This window comes from Solanum verrucosum, unplaced genomic scaffold (genome assembly GCF_900185275.1).
Source record: "Solanum verrucosum unplaced genomic scaffold, falcon-dt-bn FXZP01000040.1, whole genome shotgun sequence".
NCBI classification, from domain to species: domain Eukaryota; kingdom Viridiplantae; phylum Streptophyta; class Magnoliopsida; order Solanales; family Solanaceae; genus Solanum; species Solanum verrucosum.
The window spans coordinates 221,618-237,186 of record NW_026020323.1 but is presented as its reverse complement, the minus strand read 5'-3'; the positions used below and the strand labels follow the sequence as shown (position 1 = coordinate 237,186).

At 30.5% G+C, this 15,569-nt stretch overlaps 1 protein-coding gene across 1 annotated transcript; it reads left to right on the top strand.

The window, feature by feature from the left end:
* The first annotated feature begins 6,697 nt into the window (after positions 1–6,697).
* Positions 6,698–9,523, top strand: LOC125835605 (2-alkenal reductase (NADP(+)-dependent)-like). Its single transcript, XM_049514719.1, has 6 exons — positions 6,698–6,934; positions 7,020–7,200; positions 8,601–8,767; positions 8,862–8,944; positions 9,037–9,163; positions 9,236–9,523. Exons 1-6 carry the CDS (start codon positions 6,698–6,700, stop codon positions 9,488–9,490), a joined length of 1,050 nt encoding a protein of 349 aa, XP_049370676.1. The 3' UTR covers positions 9,491–9,523.
* Positions 9,524–15,569: the final 6,046 nt, after the last annotated feature.

The following is a 15,569-nucleotide window of genomic DNA, read 5'->3' as shown; positions in this document are numbered from 1 at the left end:
AAATAGGGGTGTGACAAATCTAATCACAAAAGATAACTTGATTTCTCAAATTTTAAAGAAATTAAACCTTGACGACTGGAAATTAACAAGAAGTTAGAAAGTTCTTATCTTTTTGGGTTGATTTCATTCAAGAAAGAAGAAGATTTTTTTTTGAGTTTAAACCTTCAACCATGAGTTCTTTTTGAAAGAATTGGGGAAGATGGAGTATTTAAAAAAAGAAGTAATTAAATAATAGAGAAGGAAATGACATGTGGCGCCTTTTAATTCGTTTTTGAAAAAAAATTTCACATCCACACGTATCATCTGTGTGAATGCAAACACAGGGAGAAAATGGTCTCTTTACAATGATATTTAATACTTTTGCAGGGCCGGCTCTATGTATACTTTAATAAGGCATTGGCATTGGGGGCCTCAATTTTTTATCAAAAATAAATTATGTGTTAATTTTTTATAGAAAAATATTGATTATTTATGATAAAAAGTATATATTTAAAACTATTATTTTATTCTCTTCAACCCCATTCAAATAGAAGAAATCAAGAAAATATTATTTTATTTTCTTACACTCTTCTTCTTTAAATTGTTGATAAGTTAAGAGTAATATTCTGTCAAAAATATCAATTAATAGTCGAAAAGTGTTAAACAAACTAAATTGTAAATTCTTTTTCCATTTCTTCTTAGATTTTCAAGCATTACAACAACCATAGTAAAATGTGGGGTAACCAAATTATCAACTTCATCAAAGCTATGGTTCTAACTCTTATATTTATTTGAAATTTGTCAACTTATTACTTGTAGAACTATGTTAACAATTCATATAATGATTGCCCGAGTAAAATAATATTTTTCAACATTGAATAATAAAATCTTATTTAAAACTAATAATTGAAAAAGAAATCGAATAAATTATTTATATATAAAAAAGATATTAAGTAATACTTTGCATTTAAAAATGTAAGAAAATAAATTTTAAATAAATGCATGTAAAGTTTATTTAGATTTTAGGTCTCTAATTAAGATTTCGCTTTAGGCCTCCGATTACATTGAGCTGCCCCTGTACTTTTGTGGAGTAATAGAACGCCCGCATAGTTAAGGTATCTTTTTGAAAATTTGGGACAATTTCAAGTGTCACTTTATGTCTTTTCTTTCGAACAAACAATAAGTGTATATGTTATGTATATGCATATGACATATCAAACATGTATTATAGGTAACCCATAAACTCAACAAAATGTATATTTTATGTATATAATATCAAACACGTGTTAAGCAAGCCACAAACGCAACTGCACCCTCATTCAAAAACAAGGACTAGATCTCGTGAAAATTATGTCTCAAATCAACAAAATCATTTGAAATTTTTGCAACAACGTTGAAGAAATCACGTTTCAAACTTAAGTTACAAAAATCCCAAAATCCTAGGTTTCTTTTCTAATAAAAGATATATATTGTGAGATTGACGGGATTTATTTTGAGAGATTCACGATCGGTTGCTCATAATTTGAATTTTAATTATTGCAAAATAAAATCTGTTTCAATCTTACAATCTTGATCACTCACTTGTTGCTTGCTTTAGTAACACTCTTTACTTGATCACTCGCTCTTATTTTCTTACTTGCTTACTTTTTTTTTTTGTTTTCTTACTTAGCTATAATTCAAATGAACCATTAAAAATATTGTACAAATATTGTACCTCACTGCTAAAAAAAACATTAAAAATTAAGGGTCAAAACCGACGGACGGCCTCTGGTTGTTTTGCCTACAACCAACCCAAAATCGACGGACTCGATTTTGTCAGTGAGTCGGTTTAAGGTTGATTTCGGTTAAAACTGAGGGATGTCTGTTTGTGTTTTAAAATTAAAAAAATTGATATAATTTTTTTTTATAAAAAATGATGAACGACGTAGGTTTTAATAATTGTTTTTTCATAAATATATATAAAATAATTATAGTAACTTGAAATTGAACACAAGTATTTCATATGACATTAAACAATTTTATCACTAAACCACACATGCAATATCAAAACAATGGCAACATTTACACCTAATTACCCAACTTAACAAGCTTTTTCAAAATTCAGTCACTTAAGCAATTGTAGTTCCTTGATTTTAGACTCTAATATTTCCCATTTTCTCTCTTTCTTTCTCGTGGAGTAAATATTTATTTTTATTATTTTAATCATGTATAGCTAATATTTACATAATTTATTTCACCTTCTATCCCATATCAAATTATATATAAATTTCCTCATAAGTTATTTGAGTATTATGTAGAATTACTAAAACACAACCAAACACAGTGTAAATTAATACATAAATAATTTTCATTTATAACATTTAAAACAAATCAACTAGACTTCGTATTATAAAGTTAATATATGAATAACTCTTATTTTATTTACAAATCAAATAATATATAAAAATTAATACATAAATAACCAAGTTATTTAACTATTAGGTTGCGTTTATAGCATAGCAAAACGGATCCTAACAAAATAGGAAAAGTTAAATATTAGGTTGGGACCATACCGCTTGCCATCCCAATATGTATAGCTATAAAGTGTCAAAATGAATTATAAGGGGTTGTGTATGTATTTGACCTTGTTTATATGATCGAGTTGAAAATGATATAACCAAATTATTAAGAGGGAGTTCCCTTGGACGACTAAGGGTACTATTGTAATTTTCCTTTTGAGGTAACCCATTAACAGTCACTTGGTTGCTCATTAGGTTTCCACGTGGGTTAAACATAAGAACGAACTAGGATCGTCTCAACAAGTTTTGGGGTCTAAAACCAAACTTTACAGAGAGGTCTTATTCTTTTTAGTTGTCATATGTAAATTAATGAATACTATAATATATTCAGTGTAATCTACAAGTGAAGTCTCGTGAAGATAGGATGTGTGCAGACTTTATAAAGTAAGAATGTGAAAAATAAAATAATATTGATTTGTTATAATACTTGAAATTTAAAGAATACACCAAAAAATATTTTTAGCTTCTATCTTGTTCTGTATTTGTAGTTTGCTCCCATTCTTTCCTTTCTTCCTGCCCATCCTTTTAAAACTTTGTTCATTTTGGCTTCATTTAAGTTTTTCTACTCTTTCATACAATTTATTACTACATTTTTATATTCGATCTTATCCACATATGCATAGTTGAAAATAGATGCTTGCTACATGTAACTGTATATTATAAATAAAACTATATGATTGCAAAATGCAATTGCCGTTTAAGAGAAGACTATCTGATTGCAAAATGCAAGTGCCGTTTGCTTAAGGCTTCTAAATACTATTCTCTCTGTTTCAAAAAGAGTGACCTAGTTTGACTTGACACTGAGCTTAAGAAAATAAAGAAAACTTTTGAATCTTGTAGTTTTAAATTAAAGTTATGTCAAATGTATAAAATTGTCCTTTAATCTTGGGGTTTTAAACATGCCATGTGGAGAACTGAAAGTAAAATGTTACCAAAAAAAAAAAGATTAATTTTTTTAAACAAACTAAAAAGAAAAGAATGACGTCATTTTTTTGAAAAATATTTTTGTGCAAGGAGCTATCCATTGGGAACTTCCAATAGAATCACTTTGTCAAGTGGCCACTATGTGAACAAATTAAGAATAGCTTGCTCCTTTCACATCAACTCTTAGTCCCCAAAAACTTGCCAAACAAATGGAGTTTGAAGCCAATTTGTTAAGTTATGTTTCTTTTTTTTCTTTTTTTTTGGACTGAACACGATTTATGATCTAACGTCAACAAATTAAATTTTTCATAATAAGTTACCATCAATCACTATATAGAATACTTAGTTGCTACGATTAAATAAAAATCGATAGTAACAAAACAATGAAAAAAATAAGTCGATTAACTGACAAAAACAATCTCCTTATTACTGTAGGGTTTTAAAATGTGTGATTGCTTTAGTGACCTTATGATCAACACGACCCTGGAACTAACCGCAACTAACTCACATGTGGCCTTTCCCTAACATATCTGTATCTTTTGACTACAATTCTCATCTTTTTCCTGTTGAGTGTTTTCATTCTGATTAGTTTTGTTTTGCTATCTGTATCTGCAATTTTCTTATTATATGTATTTGTAGTTTGCTCTCATTCTTTCCTTTCTTCGTGCCCATCCCTTTAAAAGTTTGTTCTTTTTTGCTTCATTTAGTTTTTTCTACTCTTTCATACAATTTATTGTCACATTTTACATTATGGGTGCGTTTGGTAGGAAGGAAAATGTTTTCAAGGAAAATAAGTGTATTTCTAACTTATTTTCTCATGTTTGGTTGAAAAGTAGAAAATATTTTTTATTGTTTAGTTGGTGAATGAAAAATATTTTTCAGAAAATATCTTCTTCTTTTTTTGGCTTCAGACTAAAAAATACTCTTAGGAAAATAATTTCTGATTCGAAAATCAACTCCGATAATTGATCAAGGACCCGAGCCCAACATCCAAAATAGGACAAGACCCCGATGACCATTCCAAAATCCGACCCAAGAAAAAAAATTCAAAAACAATATTTTTAAGATTTTTTTTTACAGGGTCGATTGGGGTGGGGTGGGGGTAGGGATGGCGTAAAAATGATTTTTTTAAAAATTTGAAATATTTTTTAAAAGTAATTTTTCTTCTTAGTTTTTTTTTTTTGAGTGAAATGGCCTGGGTGAGGGGTGGGTTAGGGGCTGAGGCGGAGCTAAGGTTAGGAGTTTGGGGATTATAAATCAATTTTGTTTGGAAGCTCACAAGTTAACATACATATATTTATTTAATTTTCTAATACAAATATAGGGTCTACGAAAAAGCTAATGGGTTCGTCCGAACCCATGAACCCCCACCTAGCTCCGCCTCTGGATAGGGGTGGCGGGGGTAGAGGTGGCGTAAAAATGAAAAAAAATTGAATTTGAAATATTTTTATTTTAAAAAAAAATGACGGGGGGGGGGGGGGGGGTGGCGTAAAATGATTTTTTTTAAAATTTGAAATATTTCCTAAAAATAGTTTTTTCTTAAAACTTTTTTTTACGGAAATGGCCTGGATAGAGATGGCGTAAAAATGGAAAAATTTAAATTTGAAATACCAAAAACATTTTTTTCTTAAAAAAATAAAATTGACGAGGTGGCCGGGGGCGGGGGCGGGGGTGCATAGGGATGACGTAAAAATTGATTTAAAAAAAAATATAAAATACTTCCCAGAAATAATTTTTTAAAAAATAAATAAATTTGATGGGGTTGCGGGGGAGTGGGGGTGGCCTTGTTTGGGGAGGGGGGGAGCCGGAGGGAGTGGCATAAAAAAATTTAAAAGGATAAGTTTGAATTTTTTTTCAAAAGCAATTTTTTTTTGGGGGGGGGGGGGGTGGGGGTAGGTGTAGGGGTGGTAGAGGGTGAGGTAAAAAAATCTTAAATTTTGAAAAATAATTTTTAAATTTTTTATTGTTTTGTTTGAGGGTGGGGGGGGGGGGGAGGGGTGGTTTGGGGGTAGAAAAATATATTTGAAAATTTGATTTAATATTTTTTTTAAAAAATAGGGAGGGTCGGATACGGGGTATGGGTAGGGTAAGAAAAAAAATAAAGGATGAAGTAGAGTTTTGAAAAATATTTTCCTTGATTTTGGAAGGAAAGTCATTTTCCTTAAATTTGAGGAAAATGAGTTGATTTGAAAAATATTTTCTGAAAAATGTTTTCCTCCATACCAACACACCCTATATCTCAACCACATATGCGTAATGCGTGGTTGAAAATAGATGTTTGTTACATGTAATTGTATATTAGTATGGGTATTAGAAATTTTTGTCAAATATATCAAACTTTAAATATATATCCTTTAAATGTAAAATTTGATATATATATCGTAATTTTCAAACGAAGGATATCAAATTAGATATCCTGGAATGGCTATAACTCCGCCACTGCGGGTGCTTAGCACGAGTGTTCTTAACTAGTATATTACTCTATAATATAAATGAGAGTGTGAGGAGCTTGGGGTCAAGCTAGCTGCTTAGTCATTTCCCAAGCTCCTCACAAAGTAATTATTTTGTGGAATGTTTGTATATAATAAACTATCCAATCATTTTCACTATTTGTATAATGAGTAGTTTTGTTTCAATTTATTTGTCTTACTTTCATATTTAGTTATTATATACTTTAGTTACGAAAAAAATTACTTTTTAAATTACAATAATACTAAAATTACAATATTTTGTCTCCTTTAACTTCCTCTAATTACTATAAAACAGTAATAAAATCTATTTAAAATATTAAAAATTTAATTAGCTCTCGAAACTTCACATGTATCGCATAATTAAAATTGAGTGTAACATATATTATTTGAAAATTACGTAAATAGTACTAAAACATAATAGAAATAGTACTAAAAATCAACTAAAAATATTAAAAATTCAATAAACTCTCAAAATTTCATACGTACGGTATAATTGAGATAAGTATTGGAGAAGGATGTAGTAATTGAAAGAAAAGTGGTGACATTTGAAAGTTTTTGTGAAGACAAGTGTCTTCCCTTTGATGAGTGTCCTCCTCCTATAAATTGCTTCCCATTCATATGTGAAATTAAGAACGGAAAATAATACTTTCTTTGTCTCCACTTACTCTTCCATTCCCTCTGGCCTTTGTGTACTTATCGTAGTAATATTTATCTAATTTTCAGTACTATTATCGTTATTGTGATATTTTATTGTTACCCAACAAAATGGCTACGGCAGAAGTGGAGAACAGAGAGTGGTATGTTGCTAGTTATGCATCAACTGGTGTTCCCAATTCTGACCATATTAAGCTACGCACTGTCACTCTATCGCTACGAGCGGAATGTATTCCCGATAATCATGTAGCATTCCAAATCCTCTATGTCTCTATTGATCCATACATGCGCACTCAATTGAGTGGCCTCGATGATGGCCTCTCTCTTCCTCAAATCCCACTCGGTCAGGTGTACTACGTACTCACTCTGTTTCAATTTATGTATCTTAGTTTGATCGAATACAAACTTTTTTATTATATATGAAAAATTGCAGGTGATAAGAGCATTTGGAATAGGGAAGGTGGTTCGATCTAAGGACGCCAAATTTTCAGAGGGAGAAATAGTAACGAGCCGTTTTTGCCCTGTTTCTGAATTTGGTGTTCTGCCTTCTAATTTGCTTCAGAAAATTAAGCCTGGCGATGGAGTTGCCTTGCCGGATTATCTTAGTTCCTTAGGTATATATCTCATCTCATCCTTTTTGAACTTTTCGTTTTACTTGGCATAGGGTGAAGTGTAAGCCTCGAGACATGGGGTGTAAGCTCTATGAATTTTTAAATTTTTAATTTGCGATCTATAGTATAGTAATATAATAACACAAAATTATAAAAAATACATCAATAGTTTGAAATAATTGCAAACATGATCTCAAGGAAACTCATAGAAAATAAAATTTTTAACGTTATTATACCAGTATAAATAATTTAATATCTTAATTTTCTAATAATAAAAGAATCATTATTTCTAAAATTATATTATTATCTACTATACAATTTACACCCCCAATTAATAATAAAAACATCACTACATCATGAATAAAAATAAAATTACTTAAATAACTAAATAAAATATGAAAATTTTAAGGCATATGACCAATGTTTTAAAAGGTGGAGGCGTGAGGCGAGACATTTTATGCAGTATGGGGTGAGGCGTAAGCTCCGATACACAGGGCGTAAGTCTCATGGATATACGGAGCGTAATTTCATGCATATTTATATTTATAATTTATTACTAAGAAAACAAAAAGTAAAACTTCCAATAATTCTATAAATAGTTTTTTAATAAATAACTTATAATATATAGAAAAGATATTATGATTTTTATTTGAAAAAGGTATTAATAACTAATAATGAAGACAAAAAGTATTATAATTACTATTTGAGAAAAATATCATTACACCAATAATAAAAATACAATTTAAAGAAAAAAGAAGGTCGAAAAACAAAAATATAATTAACGCCCATAGCGTACTTTTTACGACCAGAGCTTACGTTTTTATCTTCGAAGCTTACGCCCCAAATTCTAGAACTTACGTCCTATGGATTTACGTCTTCAATTTGCGCCCTGGAGCGTTTTTGGTACGCCCTACCCTGAAACTCGTTCCAAAAATGTTTTTGAAAACACTGCATATGACAAAGACAAAAACATGAAGATCAATGATAAGTGAAAAAGTAAAATTTAGCTATGTACTTTTAAAAGAAATGTTATGTCACCTTCACAGTTTTTCGAAATAGTAAATATGTGATACTGCAACTTGTTATTTGAGTTACTCTTAATCTTCTTATTTCTATAAATTAAAAAAAACTATTAATTATCATTCATTTATTCAAGAATTATGAGGGTCAATAATGTTAACTAAAGAATTTAAAACATAATTTGTATAAGATCTATTGGACGTTGTGCATGCTTAGGACGTACAATCGGGTTAGGATGTAAGTTTTACAGAACTAAGTCTCACACTTGAGTCTCAGAGTGTTTCGCTAGAGCCCCATCCCGTGACGAGTCCCAACAAAGCTTTTTAAAACACCGACAATGATTATCTTTTAAATTTACCTCGGTATACATGTATATTACATAGGAATGCCTGGAATGACAGCATGGGTGGGCATAGAAAAGATTGGAAATGCTAAAGAGGGATCAAATGTTTACATATCGGCCGCAGCCGGAGGAGTTGGAATCATAGCTGGACAGCTAGCTAAAGTTAAAGGTTGTCGAGTTGTCGGAAGTGTAGGCTCTGATCATAAGGTATAACTCTGTCGATCTGTTCACTTTTACTTGTCCATTGTACTGAAAATAAATATTCAAATTATCGTATATTGATATTTTGATCTTTTTGTAGGTGAAGTTGTTGAAAGAAGAATATGGGTACGATGAAGCTTTTAATTACCGTATAGAGACAGATTATGATGCTGCATTAACCAAGTAAACTATTTTGATTTTTGTAGCCTTTTTTTCACCTTATTTTGGATTAATAATACTTTCTATAACTTAAAATTTACCTTATTTTCTTATAGATATTTTCCGGATGGAATTGATGTATATTTTGACAATGTTGGTGGTAAAATGCTTGAGGCTGTCCTTAATCACGTCAACCATGGAGCTCGTATTGCACTTTGTGGAATGATATCCGAGTATAATAAGGTATTTTTTGTTCTAGTATTCAGAACTTACTGACTCGACATATTTATAAAAAAAAATCCGTGGACTTTGTAGGTTTGGACAGAAAGAGAAGGAGTTAGGAATTTATTGAACATGGTGGGTAAAGAAGTTATGATGAAAGGGTTTATGGTGCCTTCCTATTTTAATCACTTTGAGGAATTTATAAAGGAGATGGAAGTTCACTTGAAAGAAGGCAAAATAAAGTCCAAGCACAAAATCTATAATGGTATTGAGAGCTTTTTGGAGAGTTTAACATCTCTATTTACTAGCTCCAATGTTGGAAAAGTAATTCTTCAAGTTACTCCTTAAAAGTAATTCTCAGAATGATTAAACAAGCAAAAATAGATTATATATTATGCTTGTTAACCATGCTAATTTTTTATATAAAAATGTTGCATTAATTATTACTTGTATAAGAGGATATATATATATATATATATATTTGTGATGGATTAAAAGAAAAAATTGGTGTTTGTGATATATGTTGAGTATCTAATCTCTCCTTAGAATATCTGTTTGGATATGATTTCAAATAATAATTGCATTCAAGTCATATGTATACTTATCAAACAAACATGTGTTAGGCAAGTCACAAACTCAACAAACAACAAACAATAAATGTATATTTTATGTGTATAATATCAAACATGTGTAAAGCAAGTCACAAACTCGCTTTAACTCGTTTTACTTATGACTCACTCTTGTTTTTTTATTTGCTAACTTGCTTTTTTTTCTTTTTTACTTGGCTACAGCTCAAATAATCACCTCTATTTATAGATGGTATTGAAAGAATCTAACTAATGATATTTTCTACTCTATTTTAGAATAATGTTCTTTTAACTATCTAATTCTAAAACTATTTCTAGGCTTTTCTCTCTACGACATTCATTCTAAAGATCTTCCTTCAATTCTCTACAACACTGAAATATTTTAGATTCTTATTCTTGAAATGTCTTAGATATTAATTAAGTTGGTAATGAATTTTTAACAATATCCATAAAAATGGTAATGTCAGCATCATGACCAGCTAGCAGAATAATAATGCTCAATTTATTACTACACGCATATGAAGTCTTCACTCATGGTTCTTGGTTCTATGGAGGCATCCAACAAATAATAATAATAATAAAAATAATAAATGGAGTCAGTATGATTCTGTAAGAGTTTAAAGCAAATTTTGGTGCGTTACGTTATGTTTTTTGTTTTTTTTGGACTGATCGAACACAAATTATGACCTTCCGTCAACAAATTGCTTATAATAAGTTAGCATCAATCAGTACTATATAGAATACTTAGATGCTATATATTTATGAGATTAACTTCTCTCCACTAACAGTGGACAATAAAATTACACTGTCCGTTCCTTTTTAGAAATACTAATTTCTTTTAATTTAATTATTATATTTTTACATTTAAAGATTTATGATATTTCAGCTTCTCTTTTTCTTTACATTTTTTATTTTTTAAAACAAGTTTTTTTTTGAAAGAACGTTCAAATATTTTTGATACTATCAACTTTCAGAATTATTTAAATAAATTGGAGTACATATGATAGTATATGAATCAAAGTTTGTTTTAAATTAATTTTTGTATTGTTGATTGAATGAACTAAGAAGAGAAGATATAGTCTGAAGCAATAGAAGCATCAATCCAAAAAGTTTTTGATGTTGAAAAGAACACTTAATAAGATATGAATAATTATTTTATAAGATTAATTAGTCCAAATTTTTTTAAAAGAAAAAAAGGAGTAGAAAGTTATTTGATGATTGTCTCAAATTGCTTCTATGGTGTTGATGAAGAACGAGGTGAAAATAACGAGGACAAGAAAGTGGTGAAAGAATCCTTCTTATTTTTGACAACCAAATAAGAATCCTAAACAAACTCCTATAATTAATTTAGAGTTTAAGTTACCATATAATACTTTTTAAATTATTTTTATGTAAATATTTATAATATGTGAACATATTAAAGAAAATAAATATTTCTAAAAATAAACCAACAGTGTAATTTTGTTGTCCACCATCAGTGGAGAAAAGTTAATCTCTATATTTATATAGTGGCACAATCACTTAAGAGAGTGAACGTAATAAGTGGATTATATGACAATGGATCAACCACCAAATTAAGCTATAAGACAAGAAGGGATCATTTGGTAGGGTACGTATATATCGAAATCAATATATGGTAGGGTCGAAATATTTAGATATCTTGTGGAAGCTAACAAGCAAACCTTGAAGACACTAAAAAAGAAGATAAATGAGAAATATTTATTAAAAAACACAATAATTTAACATGGTTCGATTAAGCGACATAATTCACAAGAGGGAGATAAGCACTCCTCTATATAAATGAGAGTTCAAAATACCAGAAAAATAATCTCACAAATTCACTTGAAATAAAAAAGAGGCAAGTTCTCACATTCCAAACAAAAGTACTCTCAAAACCATTAAAACTGCATCGGAAAAGGGTCATATTTGCCCTTGTATTCTTAGAAAATGGTCATATTTCCCCTTCGTCATACTTTTTTGGTATATTTGTCCTTACTATCCAACTTTGGGCACATATGCACCTTGTACAGTTAAGTATTGTTTCACCATTTTTATTAGTCTACGAGGCTCCATGTGTACATATTTTTATTATAATTGGAGTAAAATTTTACTTTCTATTTAGTATTCTATCCGACCCATTTAGTAAAATAAAGATCCATTAACCCGATTCCAATACTCGGAACGGATCCGTGTGACAAAAATATACGTTGGTTGGGTGTTTTTTGTCAGAAAAAAATGGTTACTGGACTTGTTCTTGCAGAAACGAATTTATCTGGAGAGTGGAATTATAGACGTTTGAGGCATTATCACAAATGCCTGGTCTGCGGACACTTAGTTTTCTAAGCAATTTATTTTCTTGACCAATTCCGGAATTCAATCGAATGGGTGCTTTAAAAAGTTTTTATTTGTCGAAAAATCAATTTTCTGGTGAAATTCCTTCAGATTACTTTGAAAAAATGTTGTCGTTGAAGAAGTTATGGCAACAAATTTTCGGATGAAATTTCGTCGTCATTAATGGAGCTGCAATATCTCATTGAATTCTCAGGTCCAATACCGCCAGCCTCGAAGAAGTCTGACATTAGAATTACTCCATCTTTCTAATAACAACTTGAAAGGGGAAATCCCTGTTTCGTTATCATGATTCAATGAGAGTTCGTGTTCAAGGGGAATTCCGAGCTTTGTGGTGAGAAATTAGGCAAAGTTTGTAATCAAGCCATAAATAGCAGCAGCAACGACAACGACACTAATAATATATAATGCAAATAATGAGTTTGGTTTTAGCAAATTTGATGGAAGTAATGGGTCGGATACGTTATATTCTTAATAAATCAAAAGTTACGTAATTAGAGTTGATGTTAACTACTAACTATTTGATTCCTTACATTTGCAGGTTCAGGTTCGATAATATATTAGATTGAGCTTAAATTGTCAAGTCATTAACTTAATGATTATATTTAATTTATTACAAGAACTTCTACTTATACCTTTTTACATAAAATATTTTTAGTAATTCAACAAAATTGTACTAAGAATCGAAATACACGCAAATTAGGTGGTAAATAAATATGAAGATATTAACCAAGTGCCTGCGCAGTGCACCTGCGTGGAGTTGTAGCGTGAAAACATAAAAGTAAGGGTGTTTTTGGAATTTGAGGAAGAAGAAATCCTATGCTATATGATGTTGGAGCTTTCCCCAAGTGAAGAAGGGAGAAAAAGGAGCAGAAAAGGCGACGACTAGCGAGAGGAAGAGGAGGACGCGGTACACTACTCGAATCCAAAACGGAAGTTGGGATTCAAAGTTTGATGGCTATGTTTTCCTTCTCTTTTGTTCTTAGTAAACTTATTTCCATCCATGGAGTAGATTCTTAGAGGGTATTTGACAAACATGTTGTATTGATGAATTTGTTGGGATTTTGATTTTCATTCTTATGCTTGAACTTGTTATGGGAATTGGAATTAAATTGCAACCTTGTTCATTATTTTATTTAATCGAAAGAGGAATATCTTGGTGAATATTGTTGCATAGTTTTGTTGGATTGAATCAATATATTTTCTCTAAAGTAATCAAAGGAGCTTCTTGATAATTATTGATTAAATCTAAAGGAAAAATAGTCGAAGGACGTTACTTCCTTAAGAACAATCATTAACATGTTTTTGCATATTAAAATCACTTGAGTATAATTGGTTTATTCTTTAACTTGAGATTTACTCGGAAGAAAAATCTAAGGCTTAAAGGATACTTTACTAAGCTATCGAATTCGAGAGAATTGATAGAACTTTAGATGTGGTAAATGAATGAGTCAAATCCTAACTATCATTATGCACTTGTTAGTCTTGTACCCTATCTTTTAGTATTGATATTAATCTTCATATTTACCAATTGATTTTAAATTATCATTTAGTCTATAAAAGTGGTTCATAACCACAATCAACTCCTTTATTTTGATCACCTGAATAATAATTAGCAAGATTTAATTGAATTATTATTTGTATCAATCCCTGTGGAAACGATCTTTATACTATACTATCTTTGACTAGCGAAGCATTAAACTTATAGTGTGTTTGTGCTCGTCATCTCATCAGAAGATGGAACAAAATATTCGTATATGTGAATTAACTCCACAAAGCTCAAACTGGATCTGTAAGATACAAATTGTAGATATATGTGGCCCAGCAGAAAGCAAGGAAAAAAGGGTGAAATATCTAAATATGATCCTTCAAGATAAATAGGTACTACATTACTCTTTATCACTGTCTCCTTTTTACTACCTCTGACTTTTCATTTTACATCACTGTTTTTAATGTTTCAATTAAACATGTGTGTTGTGCTGTTTCAAATATTTTTCTCAGATATCAGCAAATCAATCCTCAACATTTATATATTTCTAACAGTCTAGGCAACTTTTCCAATGTCATCTTCCTCTTTTCTCTCTACGTCTTCAATGTTGAACATACAACAGGTTGCTGAATCCCATATGAGATTTCCTGTTGTCCTGGCTTGTAAATTTTGGTAAACTGGAAACTTTGGTAAAAACAATTGTTTAGAAAAGAACAATTACTTATACCTGGACCTTCAAACTGTGAAAATAAAAGGAATTCTTATTTGTCTGACCAATGGGAGAAATACATTCTCCTTCTTCTGTTGTCAATGCTTTATCTCATGCTGGTTTAATCATGCATTGTTGGTATGTTTTATACTATCTTTGATTGTAAATTTTTGCCTTCGGGTATTATTATAACTAAAATAATGATACAGTATAGGACAATGATTCCCTCTCCCACCTCTCCATTTTTATGCTACAACTACTAATGTGCTCTTAAACATCAACTGAGACTAAAAGGACCAATGTCACTCTTGAGTAAACTCAAAGGTATCTAAAACTAAAAACCAGAATAACATAATGATTAGGACTTCTCTTTCAATCCGAAGTGTTATTATTTAGATTTGGAAATCTTTTTTCAGCTCTGCATTTTTTGCTTACTTTCCTAGATTTTTGTATTCTTCAACATTCTGTTAACTAATCTGAATTCCCAGGTTGTAACGACCCCAACTGCTATTTGCCAAAAGTTTGAATACTTTAAAAGTTCAATAACTCATTTAGCTTAATGAGAATGGACCTGCTACATCATTTCCCATTACCTTTTTCCCAACCATTCTATACATCATGCTATTGACAATAGCACAAAACTTGAACTATTAGACAACTTAATAAATACTTACAGATGTTCATGTAAATTGTCTATGTTTGTGTCAACTCTGCTTCTACGCATAGCTAAATTTCATGTTCAACCACAGGAAGATCAAATAAAGGGCATTGTTTACGCTGATGACATTCCCTGTTATCAAGGTCGGATCAAGCTCTACCACACCTACTACATTGCAGGAACATGCATGCAACCGTCAAGTTCCAAATATGAAAAACCATTGCATGCTTTTGAATTGGTTTTTGATAAGAAAAGCGTACTGGTCGAAGTTGAGGAAAATGATATGGATGCATTGCCGCTTCCGACAAAACTTACTGTTACATCTTTTACAGCTATTAAGCTGCAGGTCCTCCAGGCAACGACTGATCTAAACAAGAAAGAGTTTGGTAAGTCTGTTTTACCCTTTAATAAGAATTGCGAACTTACTACTTCAAATGTACATATGTTCATTTTAAATGTCGTCCTCAACAGATACTAGCAATTGTTGTCAATTGTTTTCCACCGAAATATCTTATGAGTATGAACAAATGGTTGCAGGAACTTATTGTTATGGATATATTGTAAGTATATTTGCTTAACCTAAAAGGAATTTGATTGTTTCTTTTAGTAAACTTTTAAACAATAAATATGCACAT

Excerpts from the sequence above, each read along its gene's own strand:
- LOC125835605 (XM_049514719.1), top strand. The coding sequence starts at position 6,698 with ATGGCTACGGCAGAAGTGGAGAACAGAGAGTGGTATGTTGCTAGTTAT. Across the intron at positions 6,935-7,019 it reads CTCAAATCCCACTCGGTCAG|GTGATAAGAGCATTTGGAAT; the intron begins GTGTACTACGTA and ends GAAAAATTGCAG. Across the intron at positions 9,164-9,235 it reads TGATATCCGAGTATAATAAG|GTTTGGACAGAAAGAGAAGG; the intron begins GTATTTTTTGTT and ends TGGACTTTGTAG.